The 22633-nt window shown below is 35.4% G+C and overlaps 2 protein-coding genes and 1 long non-coding RNA gene across 9 annotated transcripts in view; 2 read left to right on the forward strand and 1 right to left on the reverse strand.

Annotated features, from left to right (window-relative positions):
- CLINT1 (clathrin interactor 1) overlaps nucleotides 1-22633 on the forward strand; it is a 67228-nt gene that overhangs the window by 14918 nt on the left and 29677 nt on the right. For 3 of the 7 annotated variants that reach the window (XM_012537169.2, XM_049707802.1, XM_049707803.1), the window contains exon 1: nucleotides 19772-19790. The exons of 2 other annotated variants lie outside the window; for them this stretch is intronic. The gene's annotated coding sequence lies outside the window, so the exon portion shown is untranslated. Of the gene's footprint in view, nucleotides 1-9776; nucleotides 9832-13768; nucleotides 13788-19771; nucleotides 19791-22633 lie in introns of those variants that run through there. 2 more of the 7 variants (XM_033407912.2, XM_049707804.1) reach the window with 2 other exon arrangements.
- Nucleotides 1-22633, reverse strand: part of LOC125963942 (uncharacterized) — a 59687-nt gene that overhangs the window by 5517 nt on the left and 31537 nt on the right. The gene's annotated exons all lie outside the window — the stretch shown is intronic.
- Nucleotides 1193-2551, forward strand: LOC101280690 (growth hormone-inducible transmembrane protein). The gene has a single exon (XM_004280975.4). It carries the CDS (start codon nucleotides 1320-1322, stop codon nucleotides 2355-2357), a length of 1038 nt encoding a protein of 345 aa, XP_004281023.1. The 5' UTR covers nucleotides 1193-1319; the 3' UTR covers nucleotides 2358-2551.

Here is a 22633-nt window from a genome sequence, read left to right on the forward strand (position 1 = left end):
AGTCTAGATTTAAATCTAGTGTCTGCTTTCAGAACATATATTTAACAGTTTTTGCTAACTTGTACAAGACATTATTCACTGTAATAGAGGTGAATTACTAGTGTATGCCTTAAGCAAGTTAAAAATTACTTGAAAAAAGTTTATAATAAGCTTCTGAACCAAATTCAATGAGTATTTATTCCTTTCTTCCGTATATGTACCAGTCATAAAAGAAAATTTTTCTGGCCTCTTTTAATACTCTGAATAATGTAAGTAGGATGCCCCTCAACGATCGAGAAGCAAACAGTTGTAGGTGAAAAAGGAAATCTTTTTTTTCTTGTAATGAACTTGCTCACTGTAATTAATCCTAAAAAAAAACGTCATGACAGTCATGAGCTGTAGTATGTGTTTCAGAATTAGTCCCCTGTAGCCAGCTTCCACAACTTTAATAAGTTTCACACAATTTTTTGATCTTTATATTGTGGTCAGTTAACTGTGCCTGTAGTGCTATGTCTTATTACCCTGATTTATGTACAACTTTTCCCAATTTTTCTTATGCTCAGATTGAATAATTTGGGAATAATTTTCCTTAGTTCGTTATGTACCTATCCAAGGAGTATGTTTTTGGCATAGGTTGTGTTTAAATGGTATATAATAACTGAAAATACATTACTGATACCCTTACTAATCTTCACCATATCTTATAAGGATCTTTCAGTGAGTGCTTATTAAATATCTACAACAAGCACTGTACAGTACTGTAAACTGACTGACAGACCTTATGGTTCCAATAGCAGCTTATGATTCTGTGAAGTGGATGCACATGACAAGCACATGAAAAAGACAATAATACAAGATGATATGATATCTGAATTTGGGGTATAGGTATATATACTGTAGAAATTCAGAGAATGGAAAGAACAATTAAGACAGAGCAAAGGCTTAATGAAAAAGATAGATCCTGGTATTTCAAAATATGTGTTTGCTGAAAGGAGGATAAGGCCAAATAAGGAATCAAACATGGAGTGAAAAATCTTAAACACAGGTCAAACGATGTGGGCTCACTGATAAGAACCTACTCCCAAATGGTTCCAAGCAGAGGATGACATTACTGAATACTGTCTAAGAAGCTGTTCTGTTGCAAAGGGAGGTCCCCCTTCTACCCCAATCACATAGTCCAGATTAAATAATTTAAAGTGTAGATGTTTGGAGTAAGAGGTGGGCAGAGGGCGCGAGAGGTTGTGGTCGTTGCGTTTCGCCGGCCCGGAGGGGGAACTGCGCGCTTGAGTTGACCAGGGACTGAGCATTTCAGATCTGCTTGGTAAACCTGGTGCACCACCATGCTGGCCGCAAGACTTGTGTGTCTCCGGACACTACCTTCCAGGGTTTTCCACCCAGCTCTCACCAAGGCCTCCCCTGTTGTGAAGAATTCCATCACGAAAAATCAGTGGCTCTTACCACCCAGCAGGGAATATGCCACCAAGACAAGACTTGGAATTCGTCGTGGGAAAACTAGCCAAGAACTCAAGGAGGCAGCTTTGGAGCCATCACTGGAAAAAATATTTAAAACTGATCAGATGGGAAGATGGTTTATTGCTGGAGGGGCTGCTGTTGGTCTTGGAGCTTTGTGCTACTATGGCTTGGGAATGTCTAATGAGATTGGAGCTCTTGAAAAAGCCGTAATTTGGCCTCAGTATGTGAAGGATAGAATTCATACCACCTATATGTACTTAGCAGGAAGTATCGGCATAACAGCTTTGTCTGCCCTGGCAGTGAATAGAACTCCTGCCCTCATGAACTTCATGATGAGAGGCTCTTGGGTGACAATTGGTGCAACCTTTGCAGCCATGATTGGAGCTGGAATGCTGGTCCAGTCGATATCATATGACCAGAGCCCAGGCCCAAAGCATCTTGCTTGGTTACTACATTCTGGTGTGATGGGTGCAGTGGTGGCTCCTCTGACGATATTAGGGGGGCCTCTTCTCATCAGAGCCGCATGGTACACAGCTGGTGTTGTGGGAGGCCTCTCCACTGTGGCCATGTGTGCACCCAGTGAGAAGTTTTTGAACATGGGAGCACCCCTGGGCGTGGGCCTGGGTGTCGTCTTTGTGTCCTCACTAGGATCTATGTTTCTTCCACCTACCACTGTGGCTGGCGCCACGCTGTACTCGGTAGCAATTTATGGTGGATTAGTTCTTTTCAGCATGTTTCTTCTGTATGATACACAGAAAGTAATCAAGCGTGCAGAAGTAGTACCAGTGTATGGAGTTCAAAAATATGATCCCATCAATTCGATGCTGGGAATCTACATGGATACATTAAACATATTTATGCGAATTGCCAGTATTCTAGCAACTGGAGGCAACAGAAAGAAATGAAGTGACTCAGCTTCTGACTTCCTTAACACATCTGGCTTGTTTAATAGGGGCAGATATTCTTTAAATAGTTTGTGCAAGCAGCTTTCGTTGAAGTTTAGAAGATAACTTGTCAGCATGTTTCAGGTGTTCCAGTAATGTGATGCTTCAGGTCTGCTTTTTCTTCTGGAGAATAAATTCAGTAGTTCTCTTCCAAATAGCAAAAAAATAAATAAATAAATAAAGTGTAGATGTTTGGTGGTTTGTGTTTGTTTGAGTTTGAGAGGAAATAAATTATATAGGCTTCAAAATTTTAGTAGTGAGGTTCTGGAAACAATTTCCTTCATGTCAGAAAAATTGAGCCTAGTTTTTGGGATTTGGAAATGCATTTGAGTAAATCTAAGTTTAATTGATCGTGGATGAAAATGGAAAAAAACTATTGCTGACAATATTTTTAAGTTTTAAATTTTATTTAAAATTTTTTAATTATTTGAGTTCACTTACAGGTAGTTTTACAAACTTATCACTGCTGAGGTGCACGATTTCTCATTTTATTATTCTATTGATAGGATTTCTTAGTTATATACTTTCAGTTAGTGTTTGATATTTGGCAGTGCATCTGAACTTAATCACATAGAAGTGAAAACATCTATAAGTGATGTGATCAAACTACAACGTCAAGCATTTGTGTCTACAAAGATGTAGTTTTCACATATTGTCCCAGTGCAGGATGTTTCATAATTTTGTCATTCTCTTAGAAAGGTTTTATGCTTTTTTTTAAGCTTAAGTAATTTTAGTACTTTCTTTTAGATTTTTTTCCTGAAGGAGTCTCATAATACAGTTAATAAACTTACCTTAATAGGGTATTTTAAATAGGGTGCCACATATTTTAAAAGATAATTTGTTATGAGTATGCCCAAGCTGAGCAAACTTCTTTGGGTTTCAGTTTTATTTTTAAATGAGGGGTGGGAGGAGTAATTTGAGGGAAGACATCATAAGTCAAGAGACTTTTTGTGCATTTCTGTATGAAATGGGCATAAGGTCTACCTTCCAGGAATGTTGAGAGAATTAAATGAGTTAATATATTGTGAAAAGGTTTACCATTGTGTTCTCAGTAAATTCTTGTTCTTCTGTTTTGTTTGGTCATTATGAGATAGCTTAAAAAGGTGTAACCTAAAATTAAAAGATATAGGTGAACAAAAACTGTCATTCCTTAGATTAGTTCTAAAGAGTAGGAATTTAAAAGTTGGCAAATAATTTTAATAAACTTTAAACCCCTTTAACAGTAAAATTTTTACTGTTATTTTAGTAGCTACTCTTTTATTATACCTGTAAAAACTAGAATTGGGATTTATAATGCTAACAATTCTTATGCTGTACTCTTTTTTTAATACACTGGGTTATTTGATTTGCTTCTGAAACCAGTTTAACATATGACATCTCTTGATAAGAAAAACATCACACTGTCCTTTCTTTTTTGGAAAAAAAAAATTGATTTACTAAGTAACCTGAGCAAGTGACCTTAAGCAACTGTCAGCAATAGGAAAGATTGTTTCGCAATTAAACTTACACACAAAACAATGCAAGTCTGAAGCTGCTTAAAGTAGAGAAGGACTGTTTCTGGTTGTTGAATAGGAATAATATTCCCATACTTTAAAAAAAATATGGACCTCAGGAGCTTACGCTTTCAAAATTTATTAGAAGTTGCATTTGAGGAACTTGTGCTTGAATTGTTAACGTGTGTCATAAGATATACAGTTGAATTTGAAATGACTGGTATTTCCAGAACAATTTTCAAATAAATATGTTATGCTAAATATTTAACTAAAAGTTTTTCTAGCAAGTGGGAATGGGTGTCCTAGTTATTTAGAGTCATAAATAGAACATTGCTGTTGTATCTAAATATAACATTTAGCTAGCTTTTATTAACTTTTGTTATTAAAAAAAATGGTAATAGATTACTGTTTTTCATGAGAACTTTGTAACTAGAATAATCCTAAGAGAGTCCTTGAGGGTGTGATTGGCCTATTTATAAGTTGTGTGAAATGTTTAACCTTGAGGATTTTTTACTCATATAAGTACTTAACATTGCTTGACATGTTAACGTGGTTTGGGGGGTGTGTGTGGTAGCTGGTGTACCAAAAGAATGATTTGCATATGCTATGCTACTAATTGTTCTTTTTTACTATAATTTAATTATAAAATAGAATGATACTAATTATAAAAAGTCAGGTGAGCCTAAATTTCATAATGCATTTTAACTGTGATAAACTTCCTTTACGTTAAAACTGATGCATTCTATATCTAAAAGCATAATGTATAGTGTTCACTCTATCAAAACTCTTCGATGCTTTAATGGAGGAATGATTGCACTTGAAAAAGCTAGTTACTGCCTAATTTGACACTGAAATAAATGTTCTCCAAATTATAGAATCAAGAAAATGACAGCTTGAAATGAAAAAGAAATAAACCAATCAATCCTTTCATGAAGTTTGACTTTGTTCCAAGTTATTTGTGTTACTTAGAGGGGTAGTTTTAGGGAAAAAAATGTTTTTTATTGCTGTTAAGATTCATATAGCATGAAATTAACCATTTTAAAGTGTTGAATCCAGTAGCGTTTAGCACATTCACAGTGTTGTGCAGTGAGGCAGATTTTTAAATAACTTTTTATTTTGAAATCAAAGTTTTAAGAATAGTAAAGAGAATACCTGTATACCCTTCATCCATATTCACCAATTTTTAAGATTTTGCCATAATTACTTGTCATTTCCCTCCTTTTCTACTATTTCTCTGCGCGCGCACGCTCTCTCTCTCTCTCTCTCTCTCTCTCTCTCTCTCTCTTTCTCTCTCTTTCTCTCTCTCTCTCTCACTCACTCACTCACTCACTCACTCATCTGATCCATTTGAAAGTAGGTTACATGACCCCTTTGCCTCAAGTGTGTATTTTCTAAGAACAAGGTTTATTCTCCATATGGCTATGATATAGTTAGCAGATTCAGAAGATTTAACGTTGAAACAATAATTTTATCTCCCTGTAGCCCATATTCCAATATTGCCAGTTATCCCACTCCAGTACAGGATTCTATCTGGGATCATGTATTTAATTGTCATGACTCTTTACTCTCCTTTAATGAAGAGTTCCTTAACCTTTCTTTCCTAACAAAAATGACACTGGCACTTTTGAAGGTTATAGACCAGTTATTTTATAAAATATTCCTCAATTTAAGTTTAGCTGATACTTCCTCGGGTTATGTTTTCTGAGCTGGAAAATTACATTAAGTGATGCTGTGTCCTTTTCAGGGGGAAAACAATTTCTGTATGTTGCTCAATAGTGATGTTAATTTTGGTCACTCAGTCAAGGTGCTGTCTGACTCCTCTACCATATAGTCACTATTTATCTAATTGCAAGTAATAAGCAATCTGTGGGGAGATACTCTGAGACCCCCTCCTCATCAGACTCCCCCCTGGATTTAGCATCTACAGATGATTGCTTGAGCCAGTCTTTACTATAATGGTTAAAAATAGTGATGCTCATCCCTCCCCTTCTCTTCAGAGTTATCAGTTTACTTTAAGCAAGAGCTGTTATTTTTTTTCTTTCCTCCATCCCTCTCTCATGGATTTTCATTTTATTCAGTGGATTGTAATCCATTACTGTCTGCCACTTATTTCAGGACTCAAATTGTCACTGATGTAGCCAGTGAGAGCCCCGTGAAGCTGGCCTGTATCCTTTCGTCATGCCGTTTTATTTTTTTTTGCTCTTTCTGGCACAAGGTGTTTCAAGCTTGTCCTGTATTTTCACTGCTTCAGCCCTGGAGTCAGCCATTTCTGCAAGGACCCCTGGCTTTGGTTCTTTTTAGCAGTGGGACAGATTTTAAAAAGAGATTTTTTGGTAGATTAGAGAGATTTTTGTCATAATTAAGATGTTGCTAGAACTTCTTACATGTAGGAACACCTACAGTACAGAGAGGTGGCACATGGGATAAAGACCTCTTTGGAAATGTGGTGGTGGTATTTTTCTTTTGGATAATTAAAGTTTAACATTTTGTTTTCGTATTTTTAAACCTTAAGAGAATAAGATTTGTGAAGGATGCTGCATTGCTATTCTCTCCTGCTATTCCCACATCCAGCAATGTAATTTGCTTTCAGTGAATCAATTAAGTATGAAAAGACAAAAATCAAAGCACTTGCTATACAAGTATATACATTGTAGATAATCTGATTATGTCAATAAAATGCTGTCACAGAGTACACTTTTCCTAATGGTATTTCATGTTACAACCATCTACCTGTACTTCACATACTTTTTATTATATCTCCTGTTTGGCTTTTGAATTGTTTATACTAGCAGCTGATTACTGAGTAATTTAAGTCTCACTTAATTATGGCAGTACTGTTCTAATTAGAATGCTGGATGTTGGTGCTTTATTTAGCTAGCAAATGTAAAATACTTATGTTTGTGATATTTGTAGAAATAAGTATTGAAGATTAATTTCCTGTAGATAATCTTAGGATGTATAGCTTAAGTGTAGACTTATGCCTACTTTACCCCCAAACCAAATAGATAACTCATTTGGAATATGAAACACTTTTGACTTAAATTGGAAAAAACTGGCCATAGGTTGAGAGTCTCATTTTCTGAACAATTAAAAAAATAACTATATATGCATAAATGTTAAAATGCAGCAAAATTACACAATTTTAAATAATTAAATAAAAGTAATTTGAACATTAAGAGTTAGAAGAGCTTGAGAAATTTGCTGGAGATACAACACTGGTGTTTGAATTTAACATAGGTAATATCCCTTTGGTCATGTTGAGATTTATAAGGAATAATTTGAAAATAATAACTACATAATTAACATTCCCTTTAGACTGATAATATTTTTCAGATGAGTTTTTTAGAATAAATGGTGATGATCATCTTTTAATGAATGAATTATATTCTTAATGCTTAGATAATCTCTGATAGAGAAAACTCAAATTATAGGTATGCTTCTCATGTCAGATACCCATACAACAAAGAGAATGAGGTGTTGTACTAAGGATTGCAGGAAGCCACAGGACAACCTGGCTCATTCACTTAATGAATATTTACTGATCATCTGGAACTCTTTCAGATACTTGAAGTATAGTTGTAAGCAAGTTTTGGTGGGGAGAGATAAAAAGAACAAGTAAGCAAAATAATTACGTATTTTTTGAGAGTTATGAAGAAAAGGGGCTGAAGTAGAGAATGATGAATGGGGCTGTTTTAATTAGGGTGGTGAGATGAGACCTGAGAATATGGTATCTACATTAAGACTTAAAGAATTTAGAGCACACAGAGTAAAGGAGGAGTGTTCCAGAGAGAGGGCATTATGGAGTGAGCAAAGACCCAGAGTGGGGAAAGAGCTGGTGAGAAAGTTAGAGAACAATATGGTAAGAGCATGTGGAAGAGAAGTGATAGGCTCAGGGACTTGTAGGCCATTGCATGGAGTTTGGATTTATTTTAAGTGTATAAAGCCAGTGAGGAATTTTGATAAGCAAAGGAGTGAAATGATCTCACTTATGTACCTTACTCTTGGTACTGAGTTGAATAATAGATTGAGGGTGGGGACAAGAGTAGAAGGAGGGCACTGGTTAAAGTCATGATTATAGCATAGCAGTTAGGAGTGTAAGCTCTGGACCTTTATCTCCGGAGTCAGATCATCTAGGTTCAAATACTGAGGTCACTAATGGTTGTGTGGCCTAGAGTGAGATAACCTCTTTGTACCTCAGTTTCCTCATCTGTAAGATGGGGATAATAATACTGTCTCATAGAGTTGTTAGGAGAATTAGATGAATTGTTTTTAAAGGGCTTAGACATTGCCTGGCCTGTAGAGTTACATAAGTGTTTAAGAACCAATAAACAAATATATATGGCCATCTTATGGAATAGAATGTGAAGCAGGCAATAAAATGTCCTCATTTACCTCTGCCATTTGTGTTACTTTGGAAGGAACACACAAGAATTACTGCTATGCAGTCTTTACTTTGCTCAGTTCTTCTGTGGTAATAGATTGTGCCAAGTGAGGGCCTGGCCCAGTATGTATGAGTTCCAGTTAACAAGGTGCCATGCAAAGGGAGGGCTGCTTGTATATTAGAATTCCAGCATCTAGAGAAGTGAAATTCATGATGCTCTCAAATTCGTAGTTGATACTGAGCATGAGTAGGAAGTTTAAAGTGTTTGAAGTTTTTTGGGGGGTTTTTTTAGCCTTCAATTTCATATTTAGCTCTTTACATGTTTCTGTGGGACACAGAAGTCCTTTGCCAAGGTATCTTAACTTTTTAAGTCTTTGCTAGGGGTCAGTAAGCTAATTTTAAGGGATATAGTAAATTAACAAGTCTTTCTTGCTGTGATTCCCAAAAGCCTGAGATTGAAACATTCTATGTCAGCTTTTTAAAAAAGAAATTTTGTGAGGGTAGTATTTCTTATGTCATTCTCTTTTGTGTATTTGTTGGTCAGTGGGTGTTTATTTTAGTCCTCTCTATTCATATCTTAATCTCAGCTTCCTTATCTTCCATCCGCCCCTCTCTGTTACCAGGAGATCATAGATTTCATTTATGTATTCACCGGTCAGTTATTAAATACCCGTTTTATGTGAGGCATTCATTGTTAGGCACTGAGAGGGAAACAAAAATGCATAACATGGAGTACAGTCAATTCTGATTATTTGAGGTAGTTATGTTTTAAAAAGTCACTGCGAACACTGAACCTTTGTTCATAGGGGAAGTACAGGGTTAGTTTCCTGTAGGCCTCTGGTCACATTTTCATCAACCAATTAGTAACCTTCTTTTATGTGTGTTTCTGTTTAAAGTCACCTTCTCTAATATTGTTGATTAATTAACATTGAACTCAGGGCCAAGTACACTATACTTCATGTCTTATTTAACATAGGTATATTCTCTGTAAGGCACATCATAAGCCTCTTACTTTTAGAAACACTAGACAGCTCTTCAGCAGTCAGCTTGGGGGCCATATTAAACAATGAAATCAAGAAAAATCATAAAGATGTGAAAAAGCAATACTGAATAGACCAGAGAAAGGACGTTTGTTTATAGTACAAGAACTCAAACAAGAAGACAGAGCATCAACTTTTTGACCTCATCTGGGAATGCATGACAGGTGACTCTAATGTTTTGCTGCACTCTTCACAAATGACCACAAAAGCACTGTGAATATTGATTTTGGTGTTAAAAATACATTTCAGTGAGCAAATATAAACTAACAAATACAGAGTCCTCAAATAATCAACTCTACTTGCTTTTTAAAAACTTATATTTTATTAAGGGAATTAAGATAAATTCATACATAGCCATTGTACGGGCAGAATATAATTCATAATGTTTATTTCTTCATAGGAAAGGGAGACTATGGGCTGGAAAGAGTCAGGAAGTCTTCATTTTTGCATCTTTGTTTAATACTAGGCTTGATTTTAACTGAAAGAAGAGGTGGGGATTCCAGGAGTGAACAGTTACTCAGGTAAGAAAGTAAAGGGCATGTTTAAATTCCAACTAGTAATACAGTATGATTATCCTGTAAAGTAAATGAAACAGAAGTAGTGGGAGAAAAGGCTAGACAGATAGGTTGAGTCCAGATTATGTAGGTCCTGATCACCTGCATGATCAACAAGGACTTTTTTTAGTCAGAGGAAAGAAGCTATAAGGATTTTAATCCTTTTGTTTAATTAGTCAATAAATATTTATTAAACATCTGCTGTCACCAAGCCTGTTCCTGGTACTGGGGATTTTAAGTGAGTTAGAAAATTTGTGTCCTCTGGATGTTTTCAGTCTAGAAGGGGAGACAGGCAAGTAAACAAACACGTCCATTATATAGTGCACTGGTTTTAGTTTTAGTTCAAGGTAATAGAAAGCACATAATGTGCTTTGCTGTGTAGAGCACATAGGCAGATCCCCAGAGTTGAAGGAAGATTTCTTGGAAGAAGTAGCATTTAAGCTAAAATCTGATGATAAGGTGGGATTAGGTGGGGGAGATGGGATGTTTGGGCAGAGGATTTAGAAACAGAGGGATAGCATGTGCAGAGACCTGGAGAAAATAACAGTGATGGGACTGAAGAAATAAATTGGTATCTCATATGAAGGAATGTGGACTTCATCTTGAAGGTAATAAGGAAGACTTTGCTGGATTTAAAATGGGAGCTGAGATAGATAGGATTTGTATTTCAGCAAGAGTTCACTTTGTTTCTAGCCTGTTGGAAGATAGAGGGGAAGCAGAGAGACTGGTTACAAGGTTGTTGGCAGGAATCCCTGTGAGAAATGGTGGTCACCCTGGACCAAGGTAGTGGCAGTGTGTGTAGCTGGAATTGGATGGACATATTTGAGAGATACTTAGAAAATGGGGTTGAAAAGACTTGGGAATGGATTGGATGCTAGCTAGAAGACGGGAGAGAAGTAATCAATAGTGATCTTCAAGCCATAACCCAGGATGGTACTGTTCACTGTACAGGAGGAGGAAGATGTTTCAAGGGGAAGGTGGTAATGAGTTTGTGGTAGACTAACATGACCAACACTAAATATTAGGAAGATGAATCTGATTGTGCTTTGGAGGATGAATAAAAGGAGAATACACCTGAAATGGAGAGATTGTTAAATGCTTTTATAGGAGTCTAGGCTAGAGGTAGTGCCTGTATTTTTAATGCAGATTGAACAGGTTTTGGAAATTAATGGGAAGTAGACATTGAGGGAAAAGACTCCTGAAGATGACTCCAGACATCCCAACAACTGCACCCAGCCTGCCCAGCTTTATGATGATGCAAAACAGTGAAGCTACCTTCATGTTGCTACCTCTCAAATACATAGGAACTAACATTTTATTGTTAAAAAGCAGCACTAATTTGTAAGAATAATCATTTTTTTCCCGCTCTTGGGACTTTCTTTGGGGGTATCTCATATATGTATTTAATTGATCCTTGTGAAAAATGTTAGCTCTGCATGAGGGAGCCTAGAAAAGCAGCTACCAGTGTGAGAGTAAGGGGCCATGGGGAGAGGCCATCCATCGCTTTTCCTGAGCTCTTTGCTGTGGTTCTTCTTGTTCAGCTGTGCATTATAAAATATCATAAAATAAGTAAAATATATAGGAAATAAAGATGTTTAACATATGGTTATTAAATGAGGATTAAGAAATTAAAACTTGAAGCTGAAATAAAGTGAGAACTTTGAAGGGGTTGGAATAAAGTTTTAAAGTTTTTTAAAACCCAATGCAGAAAGGACTTTACAAAAAGAGTAAAACAGATGAGTCTTAAAATAATATTGAGGGAATTCCCTGGCGGTGCAGTGATTAGGACTCAGTGCTTTCACTGCCAGGGCCTGGGTTCGATCCCTGGTCAGGTAACTAAGATCCTGCAAGTTGCATGGCACAGCCAAATTAAAAAAAAGAAAAAGTATATGTATAACTTAGATCAACAATAAAGTTCAATCAGGAGTTTTTTTTAAGTGTGATAAAAATAAGAAATAAAGCACGGTAAAAGGCTGAAAGCCAGTCAACAGATAAGAGTTTAAAAACATAAAAGGTTTTCATTAGGTTAAAAATGAGAAATAACAGATACTAAAAATAATGGTAAGGTAAAAGGTATCAACTGACAGTATTTTTGGAAGTTTGGAAAAAAAGGGCCTTTTAAAAAAAATACATCAAAGTGGGTTTCTTGGGACACTTTCAAAATGTCCCAAGGGAAAAGGTGTCTTGTCCCCAAATTTTTAGAAATGTTTAATATAGTCCCTGTTGGAGATTCATAATACACTTGAGAATAGTAAAGCCTCCAACAAGTGTTGCAGTAATAAAGTTGCCTTTGTTTTACATAACATTTCCTAAACCTTACCATGTAACACATTTCTCACACACCTATTAACGTCTCCCAGAGTATTTTTCACAAAACACTAGAGTACTGTTTCAAAAGAAAATAAAAAATGAAAATCTTAACAGTTACAGAGTTATGTGATAAAAAAAAAGTCAGCTGGAAATAAGAAAATGGTTTTGGGTTGGGACTGGCATTCATTCCTTGGGTATGTCTCCTGTTGAGGCAGCAGTGTTCTGCAGGAGCCAGGGGGCAGAGAGCAACCTGATACCTTTACCTTCTGGCCCTCCATCCATAGCTGTTTTCTTAGAAAGCTTTTTATCTGTGCAGACAGAGCATTGCTATAACACACAGGCTGCTGAGGCAGGGGAGTGCAAGCTGATCCTCCTCCAGCCAATGGACACTTACCTAGCAAGTGAAAAGAAGTTTTATATACAAGTACTGTTTTTCTTTTCTTTAAAAAAAGATCATGTTTTTTCATTGTGTAAGTGAAATTTTAAACAAATGTGCCTCCACCCCAACACTTCTTATGGGCTTTTTTCCTTTATGCTTTGTCCACATGCACATGTGTTTTTATATAGTTGGTAGTGGTTAATGTTCATACAATTTTGTGTTGTGAGAGCTTTTTTTCTATGGCCATGAAAGGAAGAATTTCCTAGTGGTGGCTGCCTCTGCCTGTTCTGTTGCTACATTGTTCCAAGCACCATTTCTGCAACATCTTGGGAGCAGCTTTTCATTCTGCTTCCCTGAACCACTCAAAAAGTCTTCCCTTTTTCCAGCCTTCCCAAACCTTACTGCTGCCAGAGTGCCTCTCTGGAAAATAATAACTCCTTAGCATTGTGGGACTAGCCTATGTTGGGACAGCTTTTTTCTAAGCCTATCGTCTGCTGCCCAGGTCATGTTAGCAGTGCTTATGCTAGAGAGACATTAGAAGGGCTTCCATATAAACCATCAAGACCTGTGAACATCCAGACATTTCCTAGTATAATGATTTTGCTGTTACAGAGGAAACAGGATAGAGAAACTGGGTGTCATGGCTTTTCTAACATCCTTTGTTCAGCTAGACACCTCATGGAGTGAGTTACATGGGCCTCATTTTTGGTACTTTGAAGCTCAGAATTCTGCAACTTTTTCAGTATCCCCAAATTGTAGATATAAACTTCATGCTAAATATGTTTCTTCTTATAATAGCTTAAAAGTCTTTGTTTTTTGTGTAATTTGCTTTGGGATGTGTGGCTTCAGTAGCTGATATTTATGAGTTAGTTTAGTGAATCCAAAAAAATTAGAGACATTATCAGATGATGTCAGATTACCACTACAGGAGAAATTGCTGCTTAATGTAAAAATAAAAACCTAGCTCATGGTTGGTGGTGTACCAAGATTAAGGAGAGTGAACTTCAAAATACAAACTCTGTTAAGCATAAAATGGCAGTTCTGTGCTAGGGCTTGTATTGATACTTGTCCTGTCTCTTAGTGAAACTCATTTCCAGATCTTTGGCCATTTTTAAATAATAGCCATCCTGCCTTGCTGTATAGTTACAATAATCTTCATTTCAGTGTGCACACTGGGGTCAGATAGGCTGCCAGTTACCATGACTGTAAAGTCCCACAGCAGTGAATGAGATGGGTAAGTAATAAGTATTAATACCAGTGTACTCTAAGGAGCCATATAAAGAATATCTTCAAACTAAAAATGATAAATACTGGCGGAAAAGTAACGATGTGTGCTAAATGCTTTACATGTCATTTCATTTAATCTCTGTAATACATAGGAACTACCTTTCAGATGAGAAAACTGAGACACATCAGTGGTTGATTTGTCCAGGGATCAGAGACAAGATATGGGCCCTATTCATTTCTAATAAATTATTGATCAATTAATATACATATTACTTTGCTTTTCTACAAAATAACCATAAAAGATGAACCAGATCATGAAAATACATAGATGTGCAATGTTTTCCTCTAGTGTGGCCCTTGTGTTTTGGAACAGTTCCTGGAGTCAAGGCTCATTTTAATGTCTGAATAAGGGCTGCTATAAAATGGGTTATGTAATTTGCTATTGCTAACCACTGAAGTTGTAAGGAAAGGGAAATAGTTTTATGGTTTCTCCCACAGGTCATAATTTAGTTGTGGACATCAGGATGTTTTTCTTGGCTTATCTCATCCATGTAGTTTTCCTTTGCACATCTGTTACATAAATTACTAAACTATTTTCTTGAAAAGTTGCCAGTTTAAGTCACACTTAATAGTGATCAAGGGGTTGGTACCTTTTGGAAAAATGAATTAAATGACAGACTTGGAGGGGCAGAAATCCAACTACTATCCCAATTTAAGTATTTTTTTGTTTTGGATCAATTCCTGTATTTTTTGAAAATTGAAATAATTATATGTGGTTTCTAGTGTTTCCCAAAAGACTTTATGTTGGACTATAAATATTTAATGATCTTTCATATAAAATGAGGTATTTTAGTTACTGCTTCTGTAAATTATCTTTCCAGTGATCAATTTATGTATACATTCTAGTCTGGTACAAAGTTTGCCATTTGAAATTAAATTTGGAGTATTGACTTCTTTAATGATTATTCATCTTATGTACCCTTACCTTGAATTCTACATAAACCATAAAATAATGATTTTTCTGGGGGGGTTTTTTGGGGGGGAAAATTCATAAGATTTATTATGTCTGCTAGTTACATGTTAGGACTACTTTATACTTAAATGATGAACAAGTCAGTTAGGAATCTCAGAAATTTTAGATGTGGGTCTGGTTAATTTTGGCTTGTGCAAACTGATACTGAATCAATACTGGAAATTTTCATGGAATGTTTGGTAAACTGTTACATAAGCAAGGGCCCAAGTATTTTTTTAATGCATATTGTGAAATTGTGTAGACTTGGAATGCTGGTTTTTAAGCTTGAAATCTTTAGATAAAGATATCATTTAGAATACTGATAATCTGTAATGGCTGTTTTTAGAGACGGGAAGAGAAAGTACGTTATAAACCGGTGTCAGTTACTGATAAAAGTTCTTAGATAAAATTTTTTTACATTACATTTCCTACTGTGTAACCGTTCTCCTTTCTAAATTACGGTAGAGTCTTGATAGATTTTTCTATTCAAAGTTTTGACTTTTTATAACAGATCTTAGAAGATTTGTTAACAGAAAATAATGTATAATTTTGTCATGATCCAAATCTGACTTGCAGTATGGGAATTAGTCACTTAGCTAATAAGCCAGTCACTGGCATCCACCTTGCAGCTCAGCCCTGTTGTGCTCCAGTTCTGGGGCTGTGGTAACACCTTAACTTTTTGTGTGTGAAAAACGACTCAAAAGAAAGCCAACCTCTGGTACTGGTATTGAATGTGGCAGAGCCTAAGAAAATGATGATTCACAGGCAGAAAACAAGTTTTACGCGTATTTAAAGAGGAACACATTTAAGGGTTTGGTAGTACCTTGGACTGATGACACAATCAAATCCATATGGAATCAGTAAAAGAAATGTATGGAAAGTGTTCTGCCATGCAAAAGTTTCTCACCTAAGAAATAAAATTTAGTGAATCTAAATATTGGTTACCCTGTGTTAAGGAAGTATAATATGCACAGGATACTTTAATTTTTTATTGAATCTGGGAGATTGTCAGGAGTCTACATTAACATTTTTATTTTCACAATTTTAAAGATACACAAAGGTCTTCAGCTCATCTTTCAAGAATGCTAGGGGTTTATTATAGTTCCTTCTACCTGCAGAGTAGTGTTTAGTGTTTATTTTGCTCTCTGTTTGCCTTGCCCCCCCCCGGAATGAAAAATACTTTTATAGAAAACAGTTTTGTAAAATTTATCTTTCCACTTTATCTGTAAGTAGTACAAATGCAGTGTAAAATTTTGAGTTAAGATTACGAGAATATTGAGCCATATCTATCAACAGTGTTCAGTAATAGTAAAACATCACAGGTGATTAAAATTCTATAGTTTATTTCTCCACCCCATGATAATACTGGTCTGAACTATTTATTGAAATTGAAGGCCAGCATCACTCAGAATGGATCAAAGAATTTGGTAGTAGAATTGATGTGAGAATAGCTTTTGATTAAGAAAAGAGTATAAAGTCCTTAATTTTCTTACAACTTAAAACAATTAGAATTTCAAAAATAGTTATGTCAGTTAGGAGTACTTTTCATAATAATATGTGGGGAGGGAAAAATTAAAATGGTGTTTTGAACATTAATACATTTTCTGTGGTTTTAATGTCATATTTTAAAAGTTAGAAGCTTTAAAAAGGACTATGGGACCCCCTTCCTCCCTCAATAAAACCTGGCAGCAGATTGCTCTTTAATATTTATTTGGGTTTATTTATTTATTTTTTTACTGTGATAGCTAAAGGAAGAGGTGTAATATTTCAGTGCATATTCTTGTTGATTATTTTTAGAAGTAGCAATTAAATATTGTAGCATTTAGCATTTTAATGTTCCCTCTTGAAAAGTGAAGAAGAAAACAGAAGGTACATAATCCAGCACAGTCCTCCGTGTAAATAGGTGAAGTCATAAATAATATGCACATGAGCATACTACATACCTATAAGTGGATTGAAATAGGGTATTTTCTTTTAAGTAAGCAGGTTATTCTTTTCTGAAATCTTGTTACTGCAGAAGAATGGTTGAGAGCCTCAGGTTTTAGATGTCTTCAATTTCAGTTCTTTCCTATTTAAACTGTTTTCTTTACCTTGCTTTTAAGAATATGTATGTTTAAGAGGGGGTACATTGATTTCCTTCTTTTCAACTGGATAGTTTGTTTTTAATTTTACTAAAACCAAAGAAAATGTAATTTCCATGACCGAGAATATATCTTTTTAAACATTAATTCAGCATTTAGTTCTTTTAGTAGCACAATTTGTGATGTCATCTTATATATTAATTAGTAGACTTTTAGCTCAGATGATACTACTAATTCTCTGATTTTAGAGCATTATGGCATAATAGAAAATGGGCTACATTTAATTAGAATTAGAAAGCCTAACAAAATTTGGACATCTATTGCTATTTACTAGTCATGTGATCCTGAGTGTAAGTTTATTTAAAGTTCTCTACTAAGGAGATGCTATTAAATATTTTTCCCTCTCTCCTCACTCAAATTTTTAAATTATTTATTTTTTGGTAGGGGGGCTTTTGCTAGTAATGGCAGCGTGGTAGCACTAGAGAGAAAGTGGCAAGCATCAGATTTGTTATTTGTTTCTTCTGTACTTATCAATATTTCATTAGTTTTCTTTTTATGATATGGATGGAGTACTGTAGTTTTTTCCTTGCTTTAGCACTGTAGCTATATAACTATGTTACTGTATAATCAAATATGATAACATCTGCTTTAGCAACATTAATTCTTCTACTGAACCATTGCTTGTGTTAAGACATAATTCATTGCTTTGTGTTTCATTTTCAGATCAAGAAAAAGCTTTTTTTTTTGGATGGGTAGCAGTATGAGTATTGAACCTGTAAATGTTCACCTTGCAGATAAGGGTAATGTGGTGAAGACCATCATCCCCTGATGAAAAATGAATGTCACATGGTCCATTATCTAGCTTTTAGAGCAAGTATTCTTAAAACTGTTTCTCTGCTCTTTTGGTTAGAAACATTTTTAAAAAGGAACAGATTTTTCTGGCATAAGTAATTTGTTACCTGAGAAAACTGTCTTTTTCACTGTTCATTTTAAGGGTGTTTTGTTGTTTTTAAAAAGTTTCTTAAAGATTGATATTTTTAGAGGGAGCATAATAGTTTTACCTATATCGTAAAAGTATCTTCTGAAATCTGTGGCATTAAGATCAAGAGGTCACTTTTAAATATAGATTTTAATGTTGGGAATTATTCTTCCCTAATACAGTTTTTTTTTTTAATCACATTAATTTCAATATTATGTACCTAAGTTGTCCCTGTGGTTTTACACACATAGCATTTGGTATACATATTTTAGTTTGTATACATATATTTTAGTTACTAGTTTGCTACACTTACTAGCCTGATAACAAGACATTGGAAGTACAAATAATACTAATTTGGTCTACCATGATGCTTATTTGCCTATAAATAGTTAAAGTGTTGCTAATGATGATATAGTACTCGATTTGTATTCTTAATGGCATTTTAATACTTTTCCCTTGGTTACAATATAATGTTCATAGGGGAAATTTTGGAAAATATAGAAAAAAAGAAAACACAGTTTGAAGAAAAAAAACACATTATTTAAAGCCATTACTTTGAATGCTGTATTTGTCTCTGTCTCTTGCTGCCTCTGTTTTTCTGACTCTCCTGTGTTTGTAAGTGTGGATGGTTGTATGAAAAAACACAAGTTTAACCATCTAATAGAAAATACTGCTGAATATTTTTTCCTGAGCTCGGAATGAATAAAGTCTTTACAATAACTTTAAAACAAAAAGAAGGGGCTTCCCTGGTGGCGCAGTGGTTGAGAGTCCGCCTGCCGATGCAGGGGACACGGGTTCGTACCCTGGTCCGGGAAGATCCCACATGCTGCGGAGCGGCTGGGCCCTTGAGCCATGCCCGTTGAGCCTGCGCGTCCGGAGCCTGTGCTCCGCAACGGGAGAGGCCACAACAAGTGAGAGGCCCAAATATCGCCAAAAAAAAAACCAAACAAACAAAAAGAAACCATATTAAAAATACAGACCCATTTGATTCCATTTTGTTTAGAAAGAAGTAAAATTTAAAAGGCAGGCTAGGAAAAAGGCTTCTTACTAAATCTGTTTCAATTTTCGTATTCCTTTGTTAGCAGTTAAGACTGGATTATACCTGTACTTTACCTTTTCTCCTGGTCTGTCGTTTTGTTTAGCAAAGCATATTCTTGAACTTTTGGCAGGAAAAAAATACCATAAGACTATTCAAGTTTTTTCTTGTCAGTCATTTTACTGATTATTCTTAATGCAGATTAGAAGAATCACTGACCATCTGTAGGTAAAGCTCCATTTTAGCTTTTACTTTCAACCAATTTTGCCTCTAAAACCTGGACCCAAACTGTTACTGAGTAAAATAACTTGATATTTATCAGTAGTGACCAGTGATACAAGCAGAAAATGGGGAATAAAGAGGAGGGCCCAAATGAACACTAATCATTAACAAATTGAATAATCAACCCTTGACTTATTATATTGGCTGTGTTCATATAGCCATAGAAGCATGTGTACAGGACTTGAGGATGGTAACTTTTAGTAGTTAGCATTAAAAATTCAACTGAGTGCGTAGGTAGTGCAGAGTTAAGTACTCTCTTTGGGGACTCTTAGTCCTGTCCTACCTGCCTGTTGCTGGGGTGCTGTGAGGAGCACATGTGAAGTGTGTGAAAACACTGTGGTTTGATTTTAATTGTGGATTTTATCCTTATAAAAAAGCAGTGGTTCGGGCTTCCCTGGTGGCACAGTGGTTGAGAGTCCACCTGCCGATGCAGGGGACACGGGTTCGTGCCCCGGTCCGGGAGGATCCCACATGCCGCGGAGCGGCTGGGCCCGTGAGCCATGGCTGCTGAGCCTGTGCGTCCGGAGCCTGTGCTCTGCAATGGGAGAGGCCACAACAGTGAGAGGCCTGCGTACCGCAAAAAAAAAAAAAAAAAAGCAGTGGTTCAATATTACTTTAAGGTAAAAATCTTCAGAACATGAGCAGCTTCTCATATTTTTCACTCTGGTCACTCCCTGGTAATTTCCTTTAATTTTGTTTGCAGAACAGATCCTTGACCTTTGTCTGAATTTTGTGTGTTTTAAAAAACTGATGAGAGATCCCCCTCTAGTGTCTGAATTATCCATTTTAAAACATTTGTGTCAATCTTAAGAAGTTTTAGGAATTAAGCTGAATGTTTTTTCCTTTCACATCTGGACATAACTTTTTTTTTTTAACTTTTCTTTTTTGGGGGAGAGGGGAGGAGTTATTTTCCTTTCTTAAAAAGGGCACTGGAATTATGGGTAGGGTGTGGATTGAGGGCAGTAGAAAACATGGGAAAGGAAGGATCAAAATGCCATTTCTACCTTTTTAGAAACAGTTATTTTTAAATGACCTGGAATAAGGCCAAACTATACAGTGTTGTTTTGTTTTAGTTTATATTTGTTTCTGAATTAAGTGCAGCTTAAAAATACTTTGTTTTGGAATTCTTTATGCCATCGCATCTCATCTTGAGCATTCCAGTTTCTGGAAAGCAGCGGTATTGTTAGAAAATGGTTTTAAAATAGAGCCTGATACTCTTCATGGAGGTGTTCTAACTTTGTTACTTTTTGTTACTATTGTTGCCATAGTTTTCCATGTTGTTGCCATTTTATATTTTATGTTGTGTGTTTAATGGCAAGTTGTCCTTTTACATAGTTCCCATTGTTTCTCAACCAAGGAAATAGGGAAATTCTTAAGCAATTGGCTCTCTGCCACCTCTTCCTCTTAAACACACAGCACTCAAACACATATAGGCCTTCAGCTAAGAATCTTGCGAAGGGTTAGGGAAACAGGACCTTTCTCATTTGACCCATGGGTTTTTGTAGCTTGAACAAGGAAAGTAGTGTTCGGAAAGCTACAGCATTTATGAAGGCTCTAGTAAAAATATTTCATGTACATGAGCTAGAGATTAACTCTTCATCTTGTTCTCCAACAAATTAAACAGTGCAAACAATTTCAAGTGCATTCTTGGTCATGAAATGCTTGGATGAATTATAATTCTAATTGCTATTGTTCATTCCCACAGCTACACTTTTAACTGCCTAAGCCGTGCATTCTTCAGCCAGTAAGATAAACAACAGCATTTTGAAATCCATTATTTTGTGGCATCTTAAATTGCAAATGTGTCATTGCCCGCCTTAATTTTATTTTGATTCAGTTGTTAACAAAATTAGAAAAAAAGTTACTATTTCTTTATATTTATACATAAAATTTTTAATAGAATGATTATGGGGTTTTTATAAAAATCCATTCATTAATAGTCTTAAATTTTGAAGGAAGCAGTGGAGACCAGGGATTTATTTTAGTGCCATGGAAATAATTTGTATTTGTTATCAAACAGTTGATATTTTAGGAGAAAGAAAGTAATAGGATTTCGCTTTTCTACCTTAATAGAACAGTATTCTGAATGTAAATCTAGAAGCCATATTTATTCTGTGATTTGTCAAGTCATATATATGCATAATGGTTCCTTTAAAATTTGAACTGTTTATTAATTGAAGTATTTGTAATAAATTTGAAATTTATATTTGAGAGATTCGAGTGCCAATTATAATCAAACCTTCCTTATTTAAAACAACTTTTTGATGACTGAAAAACCGTACAGCAAAAGTGGGGTAGATATAACTAATAAGAGTTACCAAATTCTTATTTTTTCACTATTTCTAAAACTCAATTTTAAGTGGAAGATTTGAATTACCATATTTACAGGCATCTGTTATAACAATTGTTCAGTAATAATTGGAGTGTTACATGTCAAATGAGTACTACTATAATGTATCACATTTCCATAGTATGTATTCCTCAGAATGTCTTTGAATTCTTCAATCCATATAAGCATGAGAAATTCGTTTTTAACAACCACACATTTTGCCATCTCATCTCTTAATTGTAAGGTATTCTTTTCAAAGTTAGTTCTTTCTTATAAAAATATTACTTAATATTGATATTTTTAAATTCTAATAGGTGATATTATCTCTAATAATAATAGCTAACTTTTATTGAGCACTTCCTGTATATGTCAGACACTGTACCATTGTGTATCATTTGATATGTTACCCTTTGAGATAGTAGTAGTTTTCTTCCTTATTCCCATTTTACATTTGAGGAAACATTAAGAGAAGTATTGGGTTGGCCAAAAAGTTCGTTCAGATTTTTCTGCAAGATCTTATGGGAAAAACCCGAACGAATTTTTTGGCCAACCCACAAAATAATTTTGCCAAAGATCACAACGTAAGTTAATTGGAGTCAGATCTTTCTGACTCCTAGAATCCATGTTCGTGACCACTGCTGAAGTCTTAAGTGAAAGTTAAATACATTATCATACAGTCTCCAGATGGAATATGATGTAGCCATTAGAAATGAGGGCTGAGACTTCCCTGGCGGTCCAGTGGTTAAGACTCTGCGCTTCTACCACCGCAGGGCCACGGGTTCGGTCCCTGGTTGGGGAACTAAGATCCCACATGCTGTGCAGCACAGCCAAAATATAAATTAATTAATTTTAAAAAAAACAACCACTGAGGGTTACAGTGACTACACAGTGACATAGAAAACACATGTGGTACAGTAAGTGAAAGAAGACAAGGACTACAGTTAAATGTTCATAGTGGTTCTAAACATCTTTAGACTTATCTTTGATTTTTCATTGCTTTTTTTATACAGTATAAATAACATTTAGCTTTTATATAATTTAGCTCATTAAAGAATTTCTGTGAACAGGAAACCTAAGACTGCATGTAAACCAGGTCTGGTCAGCAAAATGACAACTTAGCTTTATAATAGACTG

This window comes from Orcinus orca, chromosome 3, assembly GCF_937001465.1.
Source record: "Orcinus orca chromosome 3, mOrcOrc1.1, whole genome shotgun sequence".
Taxonomy (NCBI): domain Eukaryota; kingdom Metazoa; phylum Chordata; class Mammalia; order Artiodactyla; family Delphinidae; genus Orcinus; species Orcinus orca.

Bases quoted from the DNA above. Each gene is read 5' to 3' on its own strand.
- LOC101280690 (XM_004280975.4), top strand. From the start codon at position 1,320: ATGCTGGCCGCAAGACTTGTGTGTCTCCGGACACTACCTTCCAGGGTT.